The sequence below is a fragment of the Danio aesculapii genome, chromosome 14 (genome assembly GCF_903798145.1).
Source record: "Danio aesculapii chromosome 14, fDanAes4.1, whole genome shotgun sequence".
Lineage (NCBI taxonomy): Eukaryota > Metazoa > Chordata > Actinopteri > Cypriniformes > Danionidae > Danio > Danio aesculapii.
Window position 1 is genome coordinate 10602400 of NC_079448.1, and position 22799 is coordinate 10625198.

At 34.6% G+C, this 22799-nt stretch overlaps 1 protein-coding gene across 1 annotated transcript; it reads right to left on the reverse strand.

Annotated features, from left to right (window-relative positions):
• Positions 1 to 322: 322 nt before the first annotated feature.
• stx5a (syntaxin 5A) lies at positions 323 to 19700 on the reverse strand. Its single transcript, XM_056472512.1, has 11 exons — positions 19607 to 19700; positions 15271 to 15498; positions 12205 to 12272; positions 12022 to 12077; positions 10128 to 10198; positions 9822 to 9938; positions 9581 to 9637; positions 6775 to 6856; positions 4615 to 4721; positions 4371 to 4492; positions 323 to 2624 (listed from the first exon to the last, which is right to left on the reverse strand). The coding sequence occupies exons 2-11, from the start codon at positions 15337 to 15339 to the stop codon at positions 2465 to 2467; spliced, it is 909 nt and encodes a 302-aa protein (XP_056328487.1). The 5' UTR covers positions 15340 to 15498; positions 19607 to 19700; the 3' UTR covers positions 323 to 2464.
• Positions 19701 to 22799: the final 3099 nt, after the last annotated feature.

Genomic DNA, 22799 nt, shown 5'->3' on the forward strand with positions numbered 1-22799 from the left:
TTTTGTCTGGGCAAAGTCAGACCTTACTGTCCTAATTAAATAATTAAAAACCAAGTCATGATCATATTTTATTTTGGTAAAATAAGCGTAATCTAGAGGCCTTTGCCTTTCATATAAGCCACTTCTGATACCAAACGATCAACTAGAAGTCAAGTTATTTGTTTTTCCTAAAACTTGGATAGGAGAATAGTCTTTTGTCAGGTAGTGTATATATATAGATATAATTTAAATTTCTGATACCTGAATTAACTTGGATAATTGTTTTGCGATTCACTCCATAATGTCTTGACAGTCACAGCAACAAAAGCAACGTTAGCCATAATCCGTTTCTCAGAAGTCTTTTAATATGTACTGTTTGTTCTTACATTACAACAGTGTTGAGTTCATACAAGAGATGCAGACCATTCAGCTAAAAAAAGAAAAAGCCTGGAAACAGGGGTCTTCATAAAAAGTGCTCATTAAATAATACACTGTACATCGTTCATGAGTTTGAATTGAGTGTGTGTGTGTGTGGAAGTCTGTGATTTACCAAATTAAAGAGTTTGACCAATGGCTTCATCTTTTTTCCACATCCTCCAGTTTTATTCTTCACAGCATCGCAGCACGTAGGAGCAGATCTTCCCATATTTCTCCGAAGCTGCTCCTCCGAAATAAAGGATACACACAAACACACACTGCTCATCGATTACAGTACAGATCTCATTCATTACCTGACCTTCAGCTCCACAATATAAAACACACCACGTGACTTTTTTTTGCACTGACCTGGAATGAAGCCCATCCTGAAGTGATGAAATGAGCAGCTTGAACCATCTGGAGTCTCTTTGAGCTTTTTAAACCGCAGTGTGTGTTGTTTTAAAGTACTGTATAAAAATGCTGGTCTTCATTTGCTCATTCCTGCGCAGGGCAAAATCATAAGACCAGGCAAAAACTCCTTGTGTATTTGGCAGAATCAAACTCAAATAATACAAAAATAAAGAAACTCAAAGCCTAAGTATGGTATATTATATAGAGCCCATATTTACAGGGAATTAAAAGCACAGTTCACCCTAAAAATGAACATTTACTCACTATTTACTCTTACCTGAAGTGGTTCCAAACCTTTATGTGTTTCTTTCTTCTGTTGAACACGAAAGAAGATATTTTGAAGAATGTTAGAAACCGGCAACCACAGAATTCCATAGTAGAAAAACAAACACTATTGAAGTCAATGGTTACAGGTTTCCAACATTCTTCAAAATATCTTCTAGCTTGTTTAACAGAAGAAAGAAACTCTTAAAGGTTTGAAACAAGTAAATGGTGAGTAAATAAATGACAGAACTTTCATTTTTGGGTGAACTATCCCTTTAACACTTGAAGGGAGAAACTGTAAGGAAGGCTCAGACTCATATTTCACTCCTCCACCAAAAAAAATGTAAATTAAATATATTTGATGAACATTAATATTTATTAATTTATGTCCCAATTCCCAAGCAAACGCTATACTTTACATATTTATCTGTACAAATGTATTTGTACATTTATAAAGTAAATATTTATCATTGTAGAAATGGTTGTAATGAAGTTATGCTGTTATTAATATACATTTTTACATGACGCGATATACAATAAGGTAAATTACATTCATGTATTTTTTCCATATTAAAGAGACGGTTCTCTCAAAAAAGATAATTTAAGTGTAAATAAATAATATTGTGTAGTTTTTTCGTTTTTTGGTGAACTGTCCCTTTAATTTCATGAAAAAAGTGCTGTAACAGTCCTGAAATAGACATCATTTTTATGTATGAAAAATATAATTACATTAACACAATTAACAGTATCTCCTAATTTTGGGGGGTAAAATATGATTCTGATACTTCAAGATACACCCTTAAGTGTCAAATAATCACCTGTTTTTTTATATAAAAACTGATAAACTTAAATTAATTACCAGTAGTATTATTAATATCATTAGGAATATTTAATGGAGAGAATCAGATCTCACTGAATTTACCGTAAAAAATGTTACAGATTACGAATAACACTGTCCAAGAGAAAAAAAAAAAAATTAAACCAGTTTGGAGAATCAAACCACTTGGGAAAAAGCCTTCTGGTTTAATATGTGATGATTAATAAGAAACGAAGGCTCAAGTATTAACGCAGATGAAGCTTAAAGAGAACAGAGTGAAATCAAACACTCTCCTCTCCATCTAAATACACAGTAAATCTCAGATCCACCTTCATAATCATTATCCAGACTGGGACAGAAATCTGACTCCAGTCACTCGGACTAAAAGCATTTCTATTAATGAGCATCGTTACCCCATCCCAACCCAACCTATCCTGAGAGCCAGAGTCTCTGTGGCCCGGTCCACTTGAGTTTGTGTTTTTTTGCACATTCGCCCATAAGTCCATTGCCTGCTCCTTCCCTCCTTCAAACCCTTTGGCTCGGTTTGCAGCCCTTTACAGTCTAGGTCATTCCACCTCAAGCGAGGAAGACCACAAAGATGACGAAGAAGACGATGAGTACCAGGAATATCTTGATCATGAGCCAGCGGTTGGAGGAGACGGACTGGAAGTACTTCAGGATCTCGCCGTGGGCCATTTCCACGTTCAGCTCTGTGTCGTCCACGTTAGCGTCGATCCTGTAGATGAATAATGAATGCATTGTGATTTTTACAGCATCTGACAACAACTCAGCTATAGGCCTATCATGATATCTATTTTTTGTTGTACAATATTTTGCAGCAAAATATATTGCGATTGTCATTTTAATTCCATTTTATGCCACTCATTATATGAGTGTGTGCGACAAACAACCATCCACCATAAAAAATGGCTGTGATTTCAACGGTAAAAAAAAAAAAACTGTAAAAATGCTACAGTAAAAATCCATAACCTGGTTAACAGTATATTTCCTTAATAAATACGGCGAATAACCGTAACCTGACTTTCCCAGAATTCCCTGCATGGCACATCACTTTTTATGCTTTTTGTAATAATAATAATAATAATAATAATAATAATAATAATAATAATAACAACAACAAAAAAAAAAAACTTGAAAGAAATGCTTAATATTAACCTGAAGTTTCGGTTACTGCATTAAAACTAAGATAAAGGAAGCAGATCTTTAGTGGTTTAAAGTGATATGATGAATTGGAGATATACTGTTAATCCACACTAACTGGACATATATCGTTCTTTCACATTTGAGAAATATAATTCACTATAGCTTGATTTTTAAAACTGACACTGAAAAATGTTATCTTCTTAGAATTGAGAAGCTTTTGCTGTCTATCTTCGAGTTAAATATGCTCACAATCCAAATAGAAAAAAATCTTATTACTCAAACTTTGAAAATATGAAAATATGGCCTCATATAATGCCAGACAATATAATATAATATAATATAATATAATATAATCACAATGCAAGTACACTCTTTCAAAGAACCCATTTATTCTTAAGAATATTTTATTTAATTGTCATTTTAACAATTTAATAATTAGGCATTGGAATCAGAAAGTGAAATCGCTTACCCTAAATAAATAAATAATAACAAACGTTAACAAAAAAGTGCAAGGTAAAATGTAACAGAGGCTGCAATATCTGGTACTAGATTTATTTTCAGTTGTCAGACATCCAAATGAAAATATACTAGGGTTGTCACAATACTGAAATTTTAGAAATGTCCATTTCCTGTTAACATGCAGGACGTTTGAGCGCTGTTGAGCACCTTCTTAAACAGCTCTGATTTGCCATTGGGTTCACATGCTTAACAGAATTTACTGTGGCCATAAAGGTCATCAGTTCACCGAACTCACCACTGTTTACTAAGTGTAACCACAGATACAGGGACACTGAAGTGTTATAAAGCCATGTTGAACAGCTGGTGCATCTATAAGCTGACATACGAGCGATCCGCTGATGAATTGCGGTGCTTTTTTTCCCATTAATTAAGAAATTTAAAGGGATGGTTCACCCAAAAATGAAAATGCACTTATAATTTACTTGCCCTCAAGTTCTTGCAAACCTTTACCAATTTCTTTATTTTGTTGACCACAAAAGAAGATATTTTAAACAATGTTGGAAACCGGTAACCATTGGCTTCCATAACAGAAAACAGAAAAAAAACAAATACAACGGAAGTCAATAGTTACCAGTTTCCAGCATTGTTCAAAATATCTTCTTTTCTGTACAACAGAAAGAAAAACTTGAACAGATTTGTGACAAGATAAGGATGGGTAAATGATAACACTTTTCAGTTTTGGGTTAACTATTTTACCTTCAAGAAGCTCATTTTAATTCGATAAACATAATTGTCAAATTGCTCAGAGTTGTATAGCTACATTTTGCTGTTATGTGGACCGCTTGTTTGTGTGTCTGACCTCTGAATCGTCTCCTCCTGCTCTTTGACCATGTGTGCCAGCTGCTGAAAGATGGAGCCCAACTCCACGATTGTGCTCTCGATGTTCTGCATGGTGTCCGCTCGGCTCTGGATATACGAGTCCTGCACAAACACAGCAAAGGGAAATTTGATAATAAAATCAGACATGGGAGATTTATCATACATGCAAACCATAGTCTGCAATCAGTCTAATTCCATCTGCACTTGATCTAAGAGACAGAAACCTGTTCATCGATGAGCTGCAGCTGTAGAGGGTTTGCTCTCGAATCCATGTCGATGGCCACTTCTGCTCCCAGACTCCTGGACTCATCCTGCATCAGAACTGAGCTGTCTGGAAGAGCCACAACCATAAATGGTTTAATGTGATGACAGATGACAGAGGTAAAAGCAAAAATAAGAACATTTGCAAGAATTTTTTGCTTTAAGTATTCATTCACTCATTTCCTTTTCGGCTTAGTCCCTTTATTATTCTGGGGTCGCCACAGCAGAATGAACCGCCAACTTATCCAGCATATGTTTAACGCAGCGGATGCCCTTCTAGTTGCAACCCATCATTGGGAAACATCTATACACACTCATTCACACACATACACTATGGACAATTTAGCCTATCCAATTCACCTACAGCACGTCTTTGGATTTGTGGGGGGAAACCAGAGCACCTGGAGGAAACCCACGCAAACACTGGAAGAACATGCACACAGAAACTCCACACAGAAATGCCAAATGACTGTCGAGGCTCGAATCAGTGACCCTTCTTGCTGCGAGGCGATCGTTCTACCCATTGCACCATCGTGACGCACCCAAAGAAAGTATTTAAACAAAAATATTAACTAACAAGACACCCGCTTCAGCCATGGTACAGCAGCAAAGTTCCTTGATTATCAGGAAGAAGATAGTTCCTATACTTCATATCGGCCTAGAAAATAGCAACCTTTCATTTTCGTTGGTCGTGGTACATGATGTAACTACTAATGGTCTAATCTGATTCAATGAGCTAAGCTAAAAGTGCTCCTGCCAGACACAGAGATCGGCAGAATCAATTAAAAGAATAGTAAAATTCAACTGTTTAACTCTATGGGCCCTATCATACGCCCGGCGCAATTAGGCGCAAGACGATTTTGGTGCGATTCGTGGCTATTTTCAGACCAGCACAATCTTAATTTTTACATTTTGCACTATGTTGTTTAAATAGCAAATCCAATTGCGCCACTTTGTGGACTTAATAGTGTGCTGTTCTAAAAAGGGAGTGTGTTAAGACTCGTTGCTATTTGACCAAAATAGACTGTGTTATTGACCAACTAAAAGCTGGTCTAAAATCCAGCGCAAAGATAGGTAGTTATAAATTTTTTTTTAAAGGATTAAAATGTTACAAAAATTATTACTTTCTACATAAATATAAAAACTGCTACCTTCATGCCTTCTTCATGCCTCCATTTCTTTTTTCAGTTTATTCATGACAACTTACATTTGTATAATGTCATTATATGTATATTTATGTATATTATTTTTTTTTATATATTATAATATATTATTATTATAATATATTATTATTTATATATATATATATATATATATATATATATATATATATATATATATATATATATATATATATATATATATATATATATGAATGAATGAATGAATGAATGAATGAATGAATGAATGTATGTATGAATGCATGCATGCATGCATGTACGTATGTATGTATGCATGTATCCACCTGTCGTGTTTTGGAAATGTATGCACTTCCACTACCACACTTTATTATTATTGTTCATTTGCTGGAAATTAGAACTGACGTGCTTAAAAAACGAAATTAAAATATAGGCTAATGGATGTCTTCAGTGAAGTGTGTACTGTTTCCTAATACCTAATTTTAAATTTAAAAGTAAAAAGAATGTAGAAAGGCTGAATGGAGGAGGCTTGTTCTTTATCCTCACTGCAGACGGTCTGTTTAGCGAAGCGTTCAGTTTTTCCACTTACAAAGTCTGCCATGTAAATAGAAAATGTGCCATGACATGACGCAACTGACTCTTAAAGGCAATGCGAGATGAGACTCTGATTAGTTTAATGCACAATATGCACAAAATACACCCAAAACTAATAAAGAGAATAAGCACAACCCTGTTAGACCATGCACCGAGGCGCAGAACGTATTTTTCCGTCCTTAAAATAGCAAAAGTGGATTTGGACACACCCTTAATGACTTTGTGCTTAGATCATCAAAATAGAGCCCTAGGAGAGTTGCAAAATGAGCTTATGTTCAAAAAAGTGAAGTGTTCTTTTAAATCTGAAAAAAAAAAAGAAAAAAAAAAAAAAGGTGGAACCTAATTAGCACAGGAAAAAGATGAACATGACAATACTGAGGAAAGACATACTGAAGTTATTGGCGAGTAGAGGAGAGGCAGAAACAGGAGCTTGGGAGAAATGCTCTCTTCTGCTGCGCTGCTGCTTCAGATTCTGAACAAGAAGAAAAATAATGTATTATAATAACTCACTCATTACTTTCAAGTAGTATACAATAGAATACAAATCAATAAGACAAAAGAAAGCTGAGATGGAGCTGGCCTGAAAGCTAAAACAAACATGAGGACAACGATTAGAGATGAACTGATCAAAGTTTTTTTCTTTTTTTAGTCAGTCTGCCTGTTTTTGTTTTTTATTGTTTTTGGCATCTTTGCATTGATCCTAATTAAAGTACCGTGGTGGCCTCCAATTCGAATTCTAAAAGTTCATTGTGAAAAAGCAAATAAACATCTAGTTCGTAAACTCATGTTCCCTATTAATCTTTAATTGCATTAAAAATGCTTTTAAAAAATGGCAATAAGAAATATCAAATCTAACCCTAAGGCTTTTTACACTGTCCCTGGTTATCATTATTCTAAACACCACTTTTAACTCCTGTGGACTGCACTATGAAGCTAGATTAGCTGGATAGCCAATTATGCTTCAGTTTAAATTACATCAATAACGTAACAACGATAGCTCAACTCAGCTGCTCCATAATACCAAAGATTTATTTAAAGTCAAGTTGCCTTTATGTTACCTAAAACCCAAGACTGGTGCAAATTAAACTGAAACTTAGCTGGCTAGCAAGCTAATCCATCTTCATGGTACAGACCCCAGGCTCATGTCAAACCAATAACAAGAATGTGCATCGTGTAACCAGCAGTCAGTGAGAAAAAAGTAAGAAATATTAAAAGATGGAAAGCGTGTAAACTGGAGTGATCAGGAGACGTTCACATAAACTTTGCATACTTTTTTGTAATTGATAAGCCGTTAACATATGCCGTGTAAAAAGGTTACCTGTTGTTTGTCCAATCAGCAACATTGACAATGTAAATAAAAACATTGGGTCACACTTTATTTTGATGGTCTGTTTGTTGAATTTAAGTTACATTGCATCTACATGCCAACTAATTCTCATTAGATTACAGATAGACAGTTAGGTTGGGGTTAGGGTTGGTGTAAGTTAACATGTACTTGCAAAGTTTCTTATAGTCAGTTAAAAGTCTCTTGAAGGAGCAGTATCAGCAGATAATAAGCAGACAGTCTACTAATACTCAAATGGACCATCAAAATAAAGTGTTACCAAACGTTGACGTTATGTTTAGGACTGTATAGTGTGAAATGTTTATTAAGGAACACCCAAGAATACTCATTAACGCCAGGTATATTAGGAGCAGTGTGAAACGTGATTATAGACTACCCAGGATTCAGTTTATGCAGGGTGTAGGATGACTACAGGTTAACAATTTCAAGTGTGAAAAAAACGTATAGATGCACTGTAAACACACCTGTGTGTTGTATAAGTACAACACAGAATAAACACTTAACAAAACACTGTCACAGAAATGATGACATTAAATTATTAAGTGCTACAATTGTCATATAGCAATGGACCCTTTTCACAAGGATGTTATGACCCATATAATGATCATCATAATCTTAAATCCAGGAATATTTTGACTTATATAAAAATAAATAAATGTATTTACGCATGTACTCAACCTGACAAAAGTCTCGTTGCCTAACCAAGTTTTAGGAACAACAAATATTAACTTGACTTCTAGTTCATTTTCTATCAGAAGTGGCTTATATGAAGGGCAAAGACCTCTAGATCAGTGTTTCCCAACCCTGTTCCTGAAGGCACACCAACAGTCCACATTTTCAAACTCTCCCCAATCAAAAACACCTGAATCAACTCATCAGAACATAAGAAGAGGCTCCAAAACCTGAAGTTAATGGGTCAGATAAGAGAAACACCGAAAATATGTACTGTTAGTGTGCCTCCAGGAACAGGGTTGGGAAACACTGCTCTAGATTACACTTATTTTACCAAAATAAAATATGATCATGGTTTGATTTTTAATTATTTAATTAGGAAGGTCTGACTTTGCTTAATCAAAAGTCTTGTTATTTAACAGAAATAATGTACAGTATAGAATATAAAGCCATGGTGTACTCCATGATGTGGAGGCTGAAGTATCAGAAGGAGCGCTATCCTGCTGAAGAATTTGCCCTCTCCGGTGGTTTGTAATGGGCAGCACAAATGTTTTGATACCTCAGGCTGTTGATGTTGCCATCTACTCTGCACACCCCCATACTGAATGTAACCCCAAACCATGATTTTTCCTTCACCAAACTTGACTGATATCTGTGAGAATCTTGGGTTCATGTAGGTTTCATCAGGTCTTTTGCAGTATTTCTGATGATTGGGATGCATTTCAATAGAAAAATCTACCTTCTGCCACTTTTCGAAACGATCAACTAGAAGTCAAGTTATTATTTATTGCTCTTACAACTGGGATCAACAACAAGACTTTTGTTGGTTAGTGTATTATATCATCTTTGCATCAAATTACAAAAAACAATTTACCGCTTCTGCGAGGCTTTTGTAATACAGAGTGTATGAGAAGAACAGTAAATTTGATGATATTCCCTCTTCTGGCTGCCGTTATGAGTATCACACTATTTTTTTCCTTCTTCTGAAAGTCTTGATAACACAATTGTTGCGTTTTTGTTTTATTATTTCAGCAAATGGGATTGTAATAAATCTATTTGTTGTACCATTCAAGGTTTACCCAAATATGAAGACTTCTGCTACTCAGAAACCCAGAAATATGAAATGGGTCCATAAAATAAATAAATAAATAAATATATATATATACACATAAAACTCACCTCTGTTCTCACTTCCAGAACTGACTTGAAATCATTGGACATTGATGCCAGCTTAGACTGTAACACAAACATTCCCAGATAAGACTGTTTACATGGTGAACTACATTGCGGCAGAAAAATGAAAGGTGTGGCGGCTTGTCATCTGATGTCAATGAAAATGAGATCAACCACCCCTACTGTCTACAGCACGGGATATGTTAGATAAACGTAGAAAGAGTGGAATGTCAGATAGAAAATTTACCTGCAAGGAGACGACAATTGTGTTGGAATGTGTCTGGATGTGGCGGCCATTTTGCCCACTGCGAGATCGCACAAGGTCTTGCAGCTGTGCTATCTGCTTATTCAGACTGTTGATATCCTGATGCGAGAGACAGGCAGATAAAAAGAGATGGCATATCAGATCACTGCTAGAGGCTTGATCTTATACAGGATTCTGGTTAACAAAAATATCAACACTTGCCATCTTTAACATCAATGTAAGGAGAAGCAGGTACTGAATTTTTTTTCATTATGCTGGATATGGAGAATGACCATGGTCTTTACCAACCTGTTTAATGATGTATGTTAGCTCCTCAATCTCCACTGCTTTATCATCAAACAAAGACTTTCTTTTGGCCACTAAGAATAAACGGAGAATAAAAATATGACATTGACAGCAGATACAAACAATGCAATATCTAACAGTTACAACAATATCTGGTTATTACAAACAGCAGTCTTAAAGTTTTCTAAGTTTTCAAATACTACCTGACAAAAGTCTTGTCTTCTATCCTAGTTTTAGGGACAACAAATAATAACTTGACTTCTAGTTGATCATTTGGTATCAGAAGTGGCTTATATGAAAGGCAAAAACCTCTAGATTACGCTTATTTTACCAAAAATATGATCATGACTTGGTTTTTAATAATTAAATTGGTCTGACTTTGTTTAGACAAAAGTCTTGTCACTTAACAGAAATAATGTTCAGTATAGAATATAAAGTAATGTTGCAGTGGAAAAACAATTAATATTATGTTTTGACTCCCATAAGCTTGGAAGACTGCACCCATACATCAATGCAGAGTCAGCAATGACTCAAATACAATGACTCTTACTAATAAAGTCATCTGGAATGGCAAAGAAAGCGTTCTTGCAGGACTTCCAGAGTTCATCAAGATTCTTTGGATTCATCTTCAGTGCCGTCTCCTCCATCTTACCCCAGACATGCTCAATAATGTTCATGTCTGGTGACTGGGCTGGCCAATCCTGGAGGACCTTGACCTTCTTTGCTTTCAGAACCTTTGATGTGGAGGCTGAAGTATCAGAAGGAGCGCTATCCTGCTGAAGAATTTGCCCTCTCCTGTGGTTTGTAATGTAATGGGCCGCACAAATATCTTGATACCTCAGGCTGTTGATGTTGACATCCACTCTTCAAATCTCTCGCATGCCCCCATACTGAATGTAACCCCAAACAATGATTTTTCCTTTACCAAACTGACTGATTTCTATGAGAATCTTGGGTCTATGCGGGTTCCAATAGGTCTTTTGCAGTATTTGTGATAATTGGGATGCAGTTCAACAGATGACCAGATGATCTACCTTCTGGCACTTTTCCAATTGATCCAAACTATAGGTCAAGTTATTATTTGTTGCTCTTACAACTGGGATCAACGACAAGACTTTTGTCAGACATATGTATATACACACACATATAAATAAAACAAGAATGTATTAAATATATATTTTTGAATCAGTGATTGTAAAGCGATTCATAATAGTACAAAATATTGGCTAAATGCCTTTCTTTTAAACTTTGTATTCAGTACTATGAATACTGAAAAAAGTTTCCACAAAAGTTTTTCAACATTGATCAGAAAAGTTATTTTTCAAGCAAATCAGTATGTAAGAATAATTTCTGTAGGTGCTAAAGTAATAATAACCTCTCAATTGCCTCACAATAATTAAAAAAAAATATATATATATATATATAAATATATAAATATATAAATATATATATATATATATATATATATATATATATATATATATATATATATATATATATATATATATATATATATATATATATATATATATATATATATATATATATATATATTTATATATTATTCAATCAGATAACACCACCTTTAAACAAAGAGCTAAATACTGTACATTTTTCTGTATTTTTTTAATGAAATAAATACTATCTGAGAGAGCATAAAAATGAACATTTAGTCAGTTGCATAACCAAAATAGGGATTTGATTTACAAGTTTCAGATCTGTTACAATACCAATTTCTAATAAGTTAAGCACAAAGTATTCTTTATATACTATATTATTCTTTTTGTCATAACACATAGATTATTAGAAAAATAAGCAAGCACACGCACAGCATTTGTGTACTGTGTTAATTAATTTCAAACTACACTGTACACTTTTTTTTACTGATGTTACTTACAGATTGTAAGCTTTTCAAGCTTGGCAAATGTGTTGCTCAAGTCTTTCCCAATTCTCCTGTTACAAAGAAACACCACAAGATGTCAGGGGGTCAAAGATTCAAGCAGGACAAGATGCAGTTGAACCGAAATAAAAACACACTGGGCAAAATCCAAAGAGAAACATTGATCTGAATGTCTCTTACTTGGCCATGAGAGTGAAGTCACTGCGCTGTTTAAGGGCATTAACGGCAGGTTTAGAGTGAGTTCCATTCTGAAAAGACAGAAAAACGAATTAAGACATGTTATGCCCGCAAATGAAGTATGACACAAAATAAAGGAAAAAAATGTTTAAAGGGGACCCATTATGCAAAAATCACCTTTATAAGGGGTTTAAACACAGTTGTGTGGCAACAATCTGTGAATATAACAAGTTTCTAATGGTAAAAATGTATTTTTTTTATAATCACACTTCATAAAAACAGTCAGCAGAAACATGACTGTCATTCTACCTTTGTACATGCATCACAGGGGGAACCCCTGCCCATTAGTGATGATTTCTATGCTCATTAGCAGTCTTGTTTTGAGTCTGCCACTATGCTGACACATAGACATTTGTAGCTCTGCCAAATTTTGAAAAGAGCTGGCAGAACAATCTCATTTGAATTTAAAGTGACAGTAACCAAAACCGCAGAGTTAAGACCAAAGCTTAAAAGGAGCAGTTTCAAAGAGTTATAAAACATTTTGTGTGGGGTAATTTAAGCTGAAACCTCACATACACACTCTTGGGATATCAGAGACTTATTTTGTAAAAAATAGCTTCTAAAAAGGGGCATAATACATTCCATTTAAAAGGAACTTTAATGCAAAAACTTCAAATATTAACATAAAAAACACATATAGTTCATCTTTTAATTTTGTTGTATTTGTAGAGCTCTTTAGTGCTGCCAAGTTATTCATTTAAACAAAAAACAAATCTAAAAAAAAAATAGAAAGTTAAACAGACCAACAGTAAGCACTGATTTAGCTATAAAACAAGATGAAAAGATACTTAAACATGCCATGAGGGGACACCAGCTGTTGTGTACTTGGATGGAACGGTTACCCACTGTAAATCTGGTCCCAGTCATTATTATTATTATTAATAAGGCAGATCTTAAACAGTGACTATATATAGTCAATTAATTCTCTTATATGTGTTAAACGTGTATAAAAACTACTATTATATTTTCAATAATCATTTATTGATTTATTCATCATAATTATTCTTTATAATTATTATGAATGTACCTTTAACCATATTCATATTACTAGCTTATGCTACTTATATTTTTGATATTATTTCATTATCTTTATCCATAGACGCATGGTGCTTTACTAATGTCTAATATATGTATAATCCCTTAAAAGTTATGATAATATGTTATATTTGCACTAGATTTTCTTTCCAAAAGCTGCTATTTTTCTGTTTTTGCTCAAAGCGTTAATAACCACAACTCATATCTTCTCTAAATTGATCAGATTTCACCTTTTCTGCTTCATGGATCACGTTGACATTGAGCCTTCACCTCACCCCGACTTGGGTGGAGGGAATATATTTTAAGATGTATGTTACTGACATAATGAATAGGTTTTTAACCTTTACTGACCAGCATAAACACCTGGTGCTGACATAGAAAGATAAAAAGTTAAGATATGCACAGGCTGCAAATTTCTTGGCTGATTCGGATTTCCATATTTGGTATGCGTGACCTGCCGATAATGATACAGATTTATGAAGAGTCAGATTTTCTTTCTAAAACTATTTTTAGAATAATAAATATAGCAACGATAAAAATCAATCAATCAATAACTCAAAGCATATGCATCAGTCCCCCCCCCCAAATGGATTAAAAACACTAACTAAATATGTCATTTTCCACAGTCTTTAAACCTTTTATTTCTCATTTCACAAAAGTTCAAAGATAAGCATGTGCTTTTAATATATCATTATAATATATTTTATGTAATAATTAGCTTTATAGATTGTTTTCAGATTTTGTTTTTATATTTTTTGGTAAAGCCGTTTCAGACAACTTCAAGATAAATAGTGTTATTATGACTGACATGTCTATCAGAAGAATAGACAGCTTCGCATAGGGAACTTAAAAGACAAATATTTATGACTTTTAAACCATTTAACCAATAGCATTAATTGGACAAAATTCTATTAGTCAGACGAAATGAGCATCTCCCTGTCAGAAAAGACCTGTCTAATGTTAGTGTGTGAATTGTGTATTTGGGCAGAGGTCTTTTGAAAGTTACGATTAAGTTTGTGTTGCGCCAAAGGTTTTTGCTGAAAAAGTCATTGCTGAAAATCACACCGATAGCGGCACTGTCACACTGTGGAAAAAAGTTCTGTGCAGATGACGTCATATGTGGCTGTAAGTGTGATTACGAGCATCTCTGTTATGATACTGCACGCACAACTGGTAACAGAATAAACTGGCTTACATAGGCCAGATGACTAGCCGGTCAAAAAAAATCATCCAATTCCAATCCCAGGCCAGTCGACCAGTGCATCTCTAGATGCAAGTTCTCTTTCTTGTTTATAACTTCTTCTCTGGAAATTATCTCTTGCTCTTCAAGGTATAGTTCACCCAAAAACTGAAAACTCTTTCATCATTTACTCACCCTTTACTTGTTTTAAACCTATAAGAGTTTCTATTATGTGTTAAACACAAAAGAAATTATTTAGAAAAATGTTGGAAACCTGTAACAACTGACTTTAATTACTTATGAAGTCAATGGTTACTGGTTTTCAGCTTTCTTCAAAAAATCTTCTTTCGTGTTCAACAGAAGAAAGAAACTCACAATGGTTTGAAACCACTTGAGGGTGAGTAAATAATAAGGAATTTTTCCTTGTTGGGTGAACTATCCCCTTCAGCACATGCTACAAAGGCCTCTGTCTTTAAGTTTATATTAGCATATTAAACTCAGATATTAGAACTTAGATCTTAGAATACATGCATATTTCATTTCTGAAGCTTAGCACTATAAAACACCATTTACCTCTGACATATGGAAAAGAGCAGCTCGCATTGATTCTACCTAGAATAATTTGTGTTTAATTATAGAAGGCAAAGGGTGAGTGAATGGTGATCTATCAAGAATTTTAAAGCATAATGCAAATTTTCTTCCAAGATGCTCTGTAATGGTGAACACATTCTAAGCATCTCTCTTAATCCATACCCATTATAAGCCACAGAACATGTTGTGTAAAATGGCCATACCTGTAACTGTCTCCCCTGCAGTGACTTACAAGCCGACTGGAACTCAAGTGTGCGGTCCCGACACGTCATGATAATGCTGTAGAACTGTTTGTCCCTCAAAGATATCAGGATGTGGCAGTGAATCTAAAGTGGTCCGACTGCTGTGAAACTCTGTTGGTGTCTCTATGACTTCAGGTGTTACTAAGAGCTTGCCAGGGCTGACAGTCCTTCAGCGACTCCACACACCATCTGAGGATTACAGAATGATTCAATCAATCGCCTACATATTAATTGTTGATTCTGAAAAGTGGCTAAACAGTGTTTATTAGGGCTAGTAAGCAATATACTGAAACAATCAAAACATCACAAATGTGCATATTGCGATATTTAAACAGCAATGGTTTGAGGTAAATGACCGATTTGATACAAAAGCATTTTTGCATACATTGTAGTTACATGTCAACACACATCTCTGAAACCAAGCAGAGTGGACATGCTGATTTTCTCGTGTATAATATTTTAGCGTGGATGCTGAAATATGACCAAGCAATCAAGTCATGTTCAGAAATCAGTAAGACACCAAAGTAACTCCAGTCTGTCTCAAGTGTTTGTGTTTTCCTGATTGTTCTTCATGATTACTAGTTGATTTATTTCTGTACCAGTTAAGCAATAAGTGGTGCTGATTTTTATCTTAATTATTATTGTTTGTTTACATTTTTTAAATGTCTGATTTGTTTTTACGCAACAGTTAAACATGACTCTTCACTTTCAGAAGTTGTAATGATGCTTTCTATTTCCTAATATGTGTTATGATGTTGGTTTTAATAATAAAAAACTGTATTACATATAAAATATTGCATTATTTGTTTCTAACTATTTGCATACCACACCACCGTTTTCCTCAATATTGGACAGCCAGTGTTTAATGTAGTTGCTCAATAAGGAACATTAATATTAGGGCTGCACAATATAATAGTCACATCGCAAGATATGCAATGTTGAGTCTGAATTATAGTTGAAAAGGAGTCTCAGAATTCATTTATTGTATTTATATGATTGACGCAAAAAATGTTTTTTAGTCCAAATATCTACATTTTAAGCAAAAAATATATTTTAATTACCCTACTGGAAAATAATTTAGTTTGTTTTAATGAAAAACTCATATTTTTTTTTATTTCTTCTGAAGGTGAAAACAAAACAATATTTTTTCTTGATCAAAGAACTGTTTTGATATTTAGACTAGAAACTAGACAAAGCAAATAAAGAAAGTCATTTTTGCATAGTGATTTTTTATTTTCTGTACCTAAAAACAATCAAATCGAGCTATTCAAATGGTTTTGTGAAACTGAATGTACAATCGCAACATTTACTGCAGAAAAATAAGATATCGCAAAATTCGACTTTTTCAAATCATGTAGCCCCAATTAATACTACTGTGTTCGATAACAAAAAAAACAAACCAAATGGCTATAATTAATACACAAGTTTATATGATAATAATCATATTCTCATGAGTTAATAATTATTTAACCATTTATCGCGTCAATGTATTTTAATCAATTACAAATAGAGGTTGAAAAGATAAATAGCAATTTTAATGATTCACAAATTTTACACAGTCAAAACCTATGTTGAGTGAAGTTTTACAAACCATTTTCGAGAGGAGCATGTGATATGATTGATCGCGGGTGGTCTCTCATCTGTAATCAGCCATAATCCAATCAGATTGATCCAAGCTTAAATAGACCAATTCCACCCTACTGCTTTAACTTCATTTTGGATGACTCCCCCCTTCCACCCCATCTCCTCCTTTTCCTCCTTTAACAGGAGGAACTCTCGAGACCTACCTGATCTCAGACCCCCTTATATGCTAATTGACCAGGCAGGAGCCCTGGGCTCAACTATCTTTGTTAAACCCAGCCTGATCTCACGAGAAAACCTAAGTATTTTACGTTTTGTCAGTTTAGTGGCTAATTCATACAAATTCATACGAGTTTAGTCGTATGAAATTGTACGATTTTAAAGAGGAGGCGTGGCACCTAACCCCACCCCTAACCGTCATTGGGTGATGTAATGTAATCGTATTAAATTGTACGAATTTGATCGTACAAATTCATCCGAATTAGCCCCTAAATCAAAAAGTTACGAATTGCCGTGAGATTGTGTTGGTTAATCCTGCCAATAGCATCAAGCAATATCTAAGTGTGAACTCTTGAATTACATTTTCTAGATAACTGTTGTCAGCAGACCAGCACTTTGAAATATTTTTTATCTTTTATAGCATGTTACATGCAGTTTCGAATATTTTTCCAGTAGGGAGAAAGAAGAAAAAGAAGCTGAACTGTGTTTTCATTTTGATCACAATATTGTGCACATCCATAACCAAAACATACTGAATTATTAAATACTGACACATGCAAATGCTGCTAATGCTAAATTATCCAAAGATATGACACAATCTCATTAAGGTAAATTTGGTTTTATACTTGCACATTCAGACTTTTTCCTTCATTTATTTTTAGAAAAATATTCTTGCAAATTCTAAATAGGGAAATCATATTAGCAGCCAATGACTGTCAAAGCACAACATTGTTCACAGTCAATTAAATAGTGCTAAATAATACTGTTTTGAAGTCATACTTAAATGTGATTTCAGACTGAGTATAAATACAAATACATACAAAGAGAAAATACATTATTCATTAAATTAAAACAAAACATACATTTACAAAAATTTAAATAAAAAGATTTCAGTATTCTGTATTCTATCTTTCATAACCACGTGGGTCTGATCTGTACATGCTCCAGCACACGCTCTTCATGGAGACGTGCACAATCGCATCATTTAAACGCTTAATTGTACAGTTATTTGTTTACAGTCTGACTGACTAACTACTGTATATTGATCTTAATATTGAGTAATTGCATAAAGATATATTTTTGATTTCGCCTAGATCTGACAGGCCTCATGATGTTTATAAACCAAAGACAGACATGTCCTGTTAAACTCTACAATTCTGAAGTAAGAATTTAATGTATGTTTGTTCATTTTTTAATCGTCCCTGAATGTTTTAAAAGTTATTAATTGGTGCTAAGGAAATGAAACATCTGTGTCGAATATTAAGTTTATGCTGCTGTAGACACATTAAAGGGATTTTAAATATAACACGTATGATTACTACATTTTAAACTGATCTCAGGCTTTTTCTGTATCTGAATCTTTGTGTCAGTGTGATCTCTGTGTGTGAGTGACAAGTGTTTGTGTGCTTCAGTAGTGTGCATTGATAAAAACAGTGTTATTTAAGAGGCAATTGTTTATATTTTGGCTTTTCTCAAGTGAAAAAGTGGATTTATTGCTGCCGTATTAGCAGCACAGCACATATATAATTATCTTTTTTTTTGAGTAAGATAGATTTTGGTAGCCCAACTGGAAAAAGCAAAGCCCCGGGACGTCGGGCTACTGGATTTTGCGAGCCCTGAATATATATTGCAGAAAAACAACATGTCAGATTTTTCCAATATCGTGCAGCCTTAAACTTTATCCCAACTAGCCTTAAAGGGATAGTTGACCCAAAAATGTAACTTATCACCATTTACTCTCCCTTCACTTCTTCCAAACCTTTATGAGAATTCTTCCTTTTAATGCAAATGAGAAACCTGTAACCATTGAGCTCCATAGTATTTGTTTTTCCTACTATATAAGTCAATGGTTACAGGTTGTCAGCTTACTTCAAAATATCTTCTTTTGTGTTCAAATTAAACTCATAAAGGTTTAAAAGCATTTAATAGTGACTAAACAGTAAACAAATCTCATTTTTGGGTGAACTACACCTTTAACATAGTTTTAACGGGTAATTTAAGTAGGCAAACACTTATATATGGACGTCACTCCCACATCCAGAACTACTTGACAGAGAGAGGATCTGCTGACATGCTGTTCTCTTTATTATATGGAAACACCACATGTTGCTTTTTTGATGAAATTAATAAATATACTCAATAGAAGATGTCGACAATAACCAGAGCATCAGTCAGTAAACTCAACTCACATGTTATCGGATTATAAGCCACCTAGAATATTCTGGCTTCACAGACAGACGTGGATAACACCAATCATAAATTCGTTATGCTCGATCTATTACATACCTTTATATTATAAAGACTAGATGTGTCTCTGAAGGCTTGTTTATGTTTTTATAGTAACTGATCCGCCTTCAGTCAAGCAGTACGCAGCTCTCTGAGCGCTAATTGGCCCACAACTCGACAGTATCTGTCTTAAATTAAACCATAACGACGCGAAATGAACATTGACCAGTGGGTAACAAATTCCTGACATCGGTTATAAGCGTTTACTCACGGTTATTGAGTCATTTCGTCGTTTTTTCTAGTATTCCCGGCTAATCGATGTTACGGAGGTCGGGGTTTCACTTCCAGTCCTGACCGCTTCCGGTGTGCGCGACGTCACTGCCACGTCCACGAACGCGCACGCTCACTGCAGCCTTTCGAAAGCGTGACTTGTGACGCAGAATTATGAATTATGTTAAAATACTTTATGTTAATATATATATTTAAGGTAATAGAAGGTAATTTAATTCTGTGGATAAAAGCTAAGTATTTCATCACCGCCACACAGTGTCACTTATTGTTTTAGATGATTTGGTAATTTTATTATTGCCAGTTTTGAACAAAAAGTAGCGAGAGTCTTTAAATTTTAAGCTATATGTTTATTTTCTATATAATATATTAGTACAATGTATTTTTACATTTTACTAAAGCTTAAGACGACCAACAAACACAAATTCGCCTATTGGTCGTCATCTGTTCATCACTGGTAATCTTTGTTTAATGTTTAATAAATGCTAGAAACGAAAAAAATAATTAGGAATTTTATACATTAGCTAAGATGCGTCATAAACACACTGTTTATGGATATTTATATAAATTTGATTATATTTAGTGATGGTAACATTTCAACGCACTACACCACCAGCAGATGTCGCCAAAGGGATTTCAAAATAAGCTGCACGTGTCGAAAAGGAAACCGCGGAATGACTGCTTCGGGGGTGAGTAAGAATTTAGTGATCAAAAATCAATTACACTGACTAAAACTGAAATCAGTTGCGAACATAACAAACCAAATGAGTTGAAACTGCTTCAGAAACAACCCTTTCAAATAGCAAAACAGAATTTTACATTTGTGACATGGACCACGAAGCATATAACATAAATGTCAATTTGTTAGCTTTAAAAATAAACAGGCTTTTGCTTTTTATTTATATATTCCTTTAGGATTGGACATTATTTAGCAGTGATACAACTATTCAAAAATCTGAGGTTCAAAAAATCTAAATACTGTAACAAACACCTTTAAAGATGTCTATTGTAAATGAAGCTCTTAACAATGTACATTACTACACCATAGGGGAGCGCGGGGCACAAAGTAACGCGGGGTTAAATGTAACTCGAAGATTTAAGGTATTGGCTCAGGGTTACCCATGGCATGCTTTCAAGGTTTTCACCACAGTGTCGGCAGACCTCTTCCTGCCAATTATGGAAAAAGTAGGCGAAATTTGGATGAGAAACGCAGGAGAAATCACGTTTGCAGCATAAAAGTATTGTTTATTATAGACGATAAAAAAAAAAAAAAATCTGTGAAAGCATATAGAGTTGAAGTCAGAATTTTTAGCTCACCCTGAATTATTAGCCCCCCTGTTTATCCCCCCCCCCCCCAATTTCTGTTTAACAGAGATTTTTTCAACACACTTCTAAACATAATAGTTTTAATAACTCATTTCTAATAACTGATTTATTTTATCTTTGCCATGATGACAGTAAATAATATTTAACTAGATATTTTTCAAGACACTTCTATAAAGCTTAAAGTGACATTTAAAGGCTTAACTAGGTTAATTAGGTTAACTAGGCAGGTTCAAAAAAAAAATTTCTTAAAGGGGCTAATAATTTTGACCTTAAAATGGATTAAAAAAATTAAAAACTGTTTTTATTCTAGCCGAAATAAAACAAATAAGACTTTCTCCAGAAGAAAAAATATTATAGGACATACTGTGAAAATTTCCTTGCTCTGTTAAACATAATCAGGGAACTATCTGAATAAGAAAGAAAAAAAAATTCATAAGGGGGCTAATAATTCTGACTTCAACTGTATGTACATCATATATTGTTGTGATTACCGTCTTCTAGGCTAAAAGATGAAACCATTTTGAAAGATTAAAAAACACACATTGACTGCTAGCCAGTTTTGAGGGTTCGTGTGGGTTTCCTCCAGGGTTCCCCCACAGTCCAAAGACATCCGGTATAGGCGAATTGAATAAGCTAAATTGGCCTTAATGCATGTGTGAATGCAAGAGTGTTTTGGGTGTTTCCCAGTGTTGGGTTGCGGCTGGAATGGCATCCGCTGTGTAAAACATATGCTTGATCAGTTGGTTGATTAATAAAGAGACTAAGCTGAAAAGAAAATGAATAAATGAATTATAGTGATCCATGTTTAAAAGAAACTCTGATTATCTGTTTTTTAATCAAATAATGCATATATAGTTTGATCAACATTTTGGCCTGTCAATATTCTTTGGCAAATGCTATAGTTTTAGGCCCCGCACAGGCATATTGCCTACAATTCAACATGAAGTGACAAGTAAACTGTTTGATGTCCTCTCAGCATAAGAGCTTTTTGTACTTCTTATCTCTTTAGGACCGATCAGCCCGACTTACTTTGAATCCAGAAAACCCTGCAACTTATCTCAGGATCTGCATTATTTTGAGCGTTTTTAGACTTGAGATCGATGACACAGCTCTTTTCAGCCCATATGAGACAGGATTAAATTGCATCTGTGTTTTCCCCACAGTACAAATGCTCAGAAAAACACATTCAAAAGCACAATTAATGACTAAAACACGACGGTTTACATTTTTCTCTCACAAACACATAGACACTCAGACAATGTCGTCGCCTGTGCCAGATAACATCACAACACACACATATTCATGTTGTCCAGATAGCATCCAGGCCTGCTAGAACACAGCTGCTTCAACAAAGAGACACAAGCAAAACACCACTGATGTTTTATCATTAGTGCCACTTTGAGCACACACATACACACATGGCAGGGCAGGAAAAACAACATGGGACTTTGTGATTTTAGCTTGAAATGAAAAAAGAGGTGAGTCTGGTAGAGGAAGAGGGAGGTCCTGGAAAATATCATTTCTATAATTCCTACAAGAAAAGAGAGAGAGAGGGAGGAAGGGAGCGAAAGATGGCACAGAAATGTATTCCATCTTCTGGACGGATGAGTCACTCTCGGTTTTTCTCTCTCTCCCGTTTTTCGTAATCTTGCAGGCGGCTGCTAAATTTAGTCCTGGCGCTGAGCCCTGACAGACAGGTAGGCCAGCATCAGCCTCAAAATGAGTCTGCACACACTGTACCAAACAGGCCCACAAACATCATAAAACACAAAGAGTTAGAAATGGCCAGACTGTCTCCCCAATACTTGAAATTGTTGCTATTACACAACACACTTATAAGGTTGATGAGA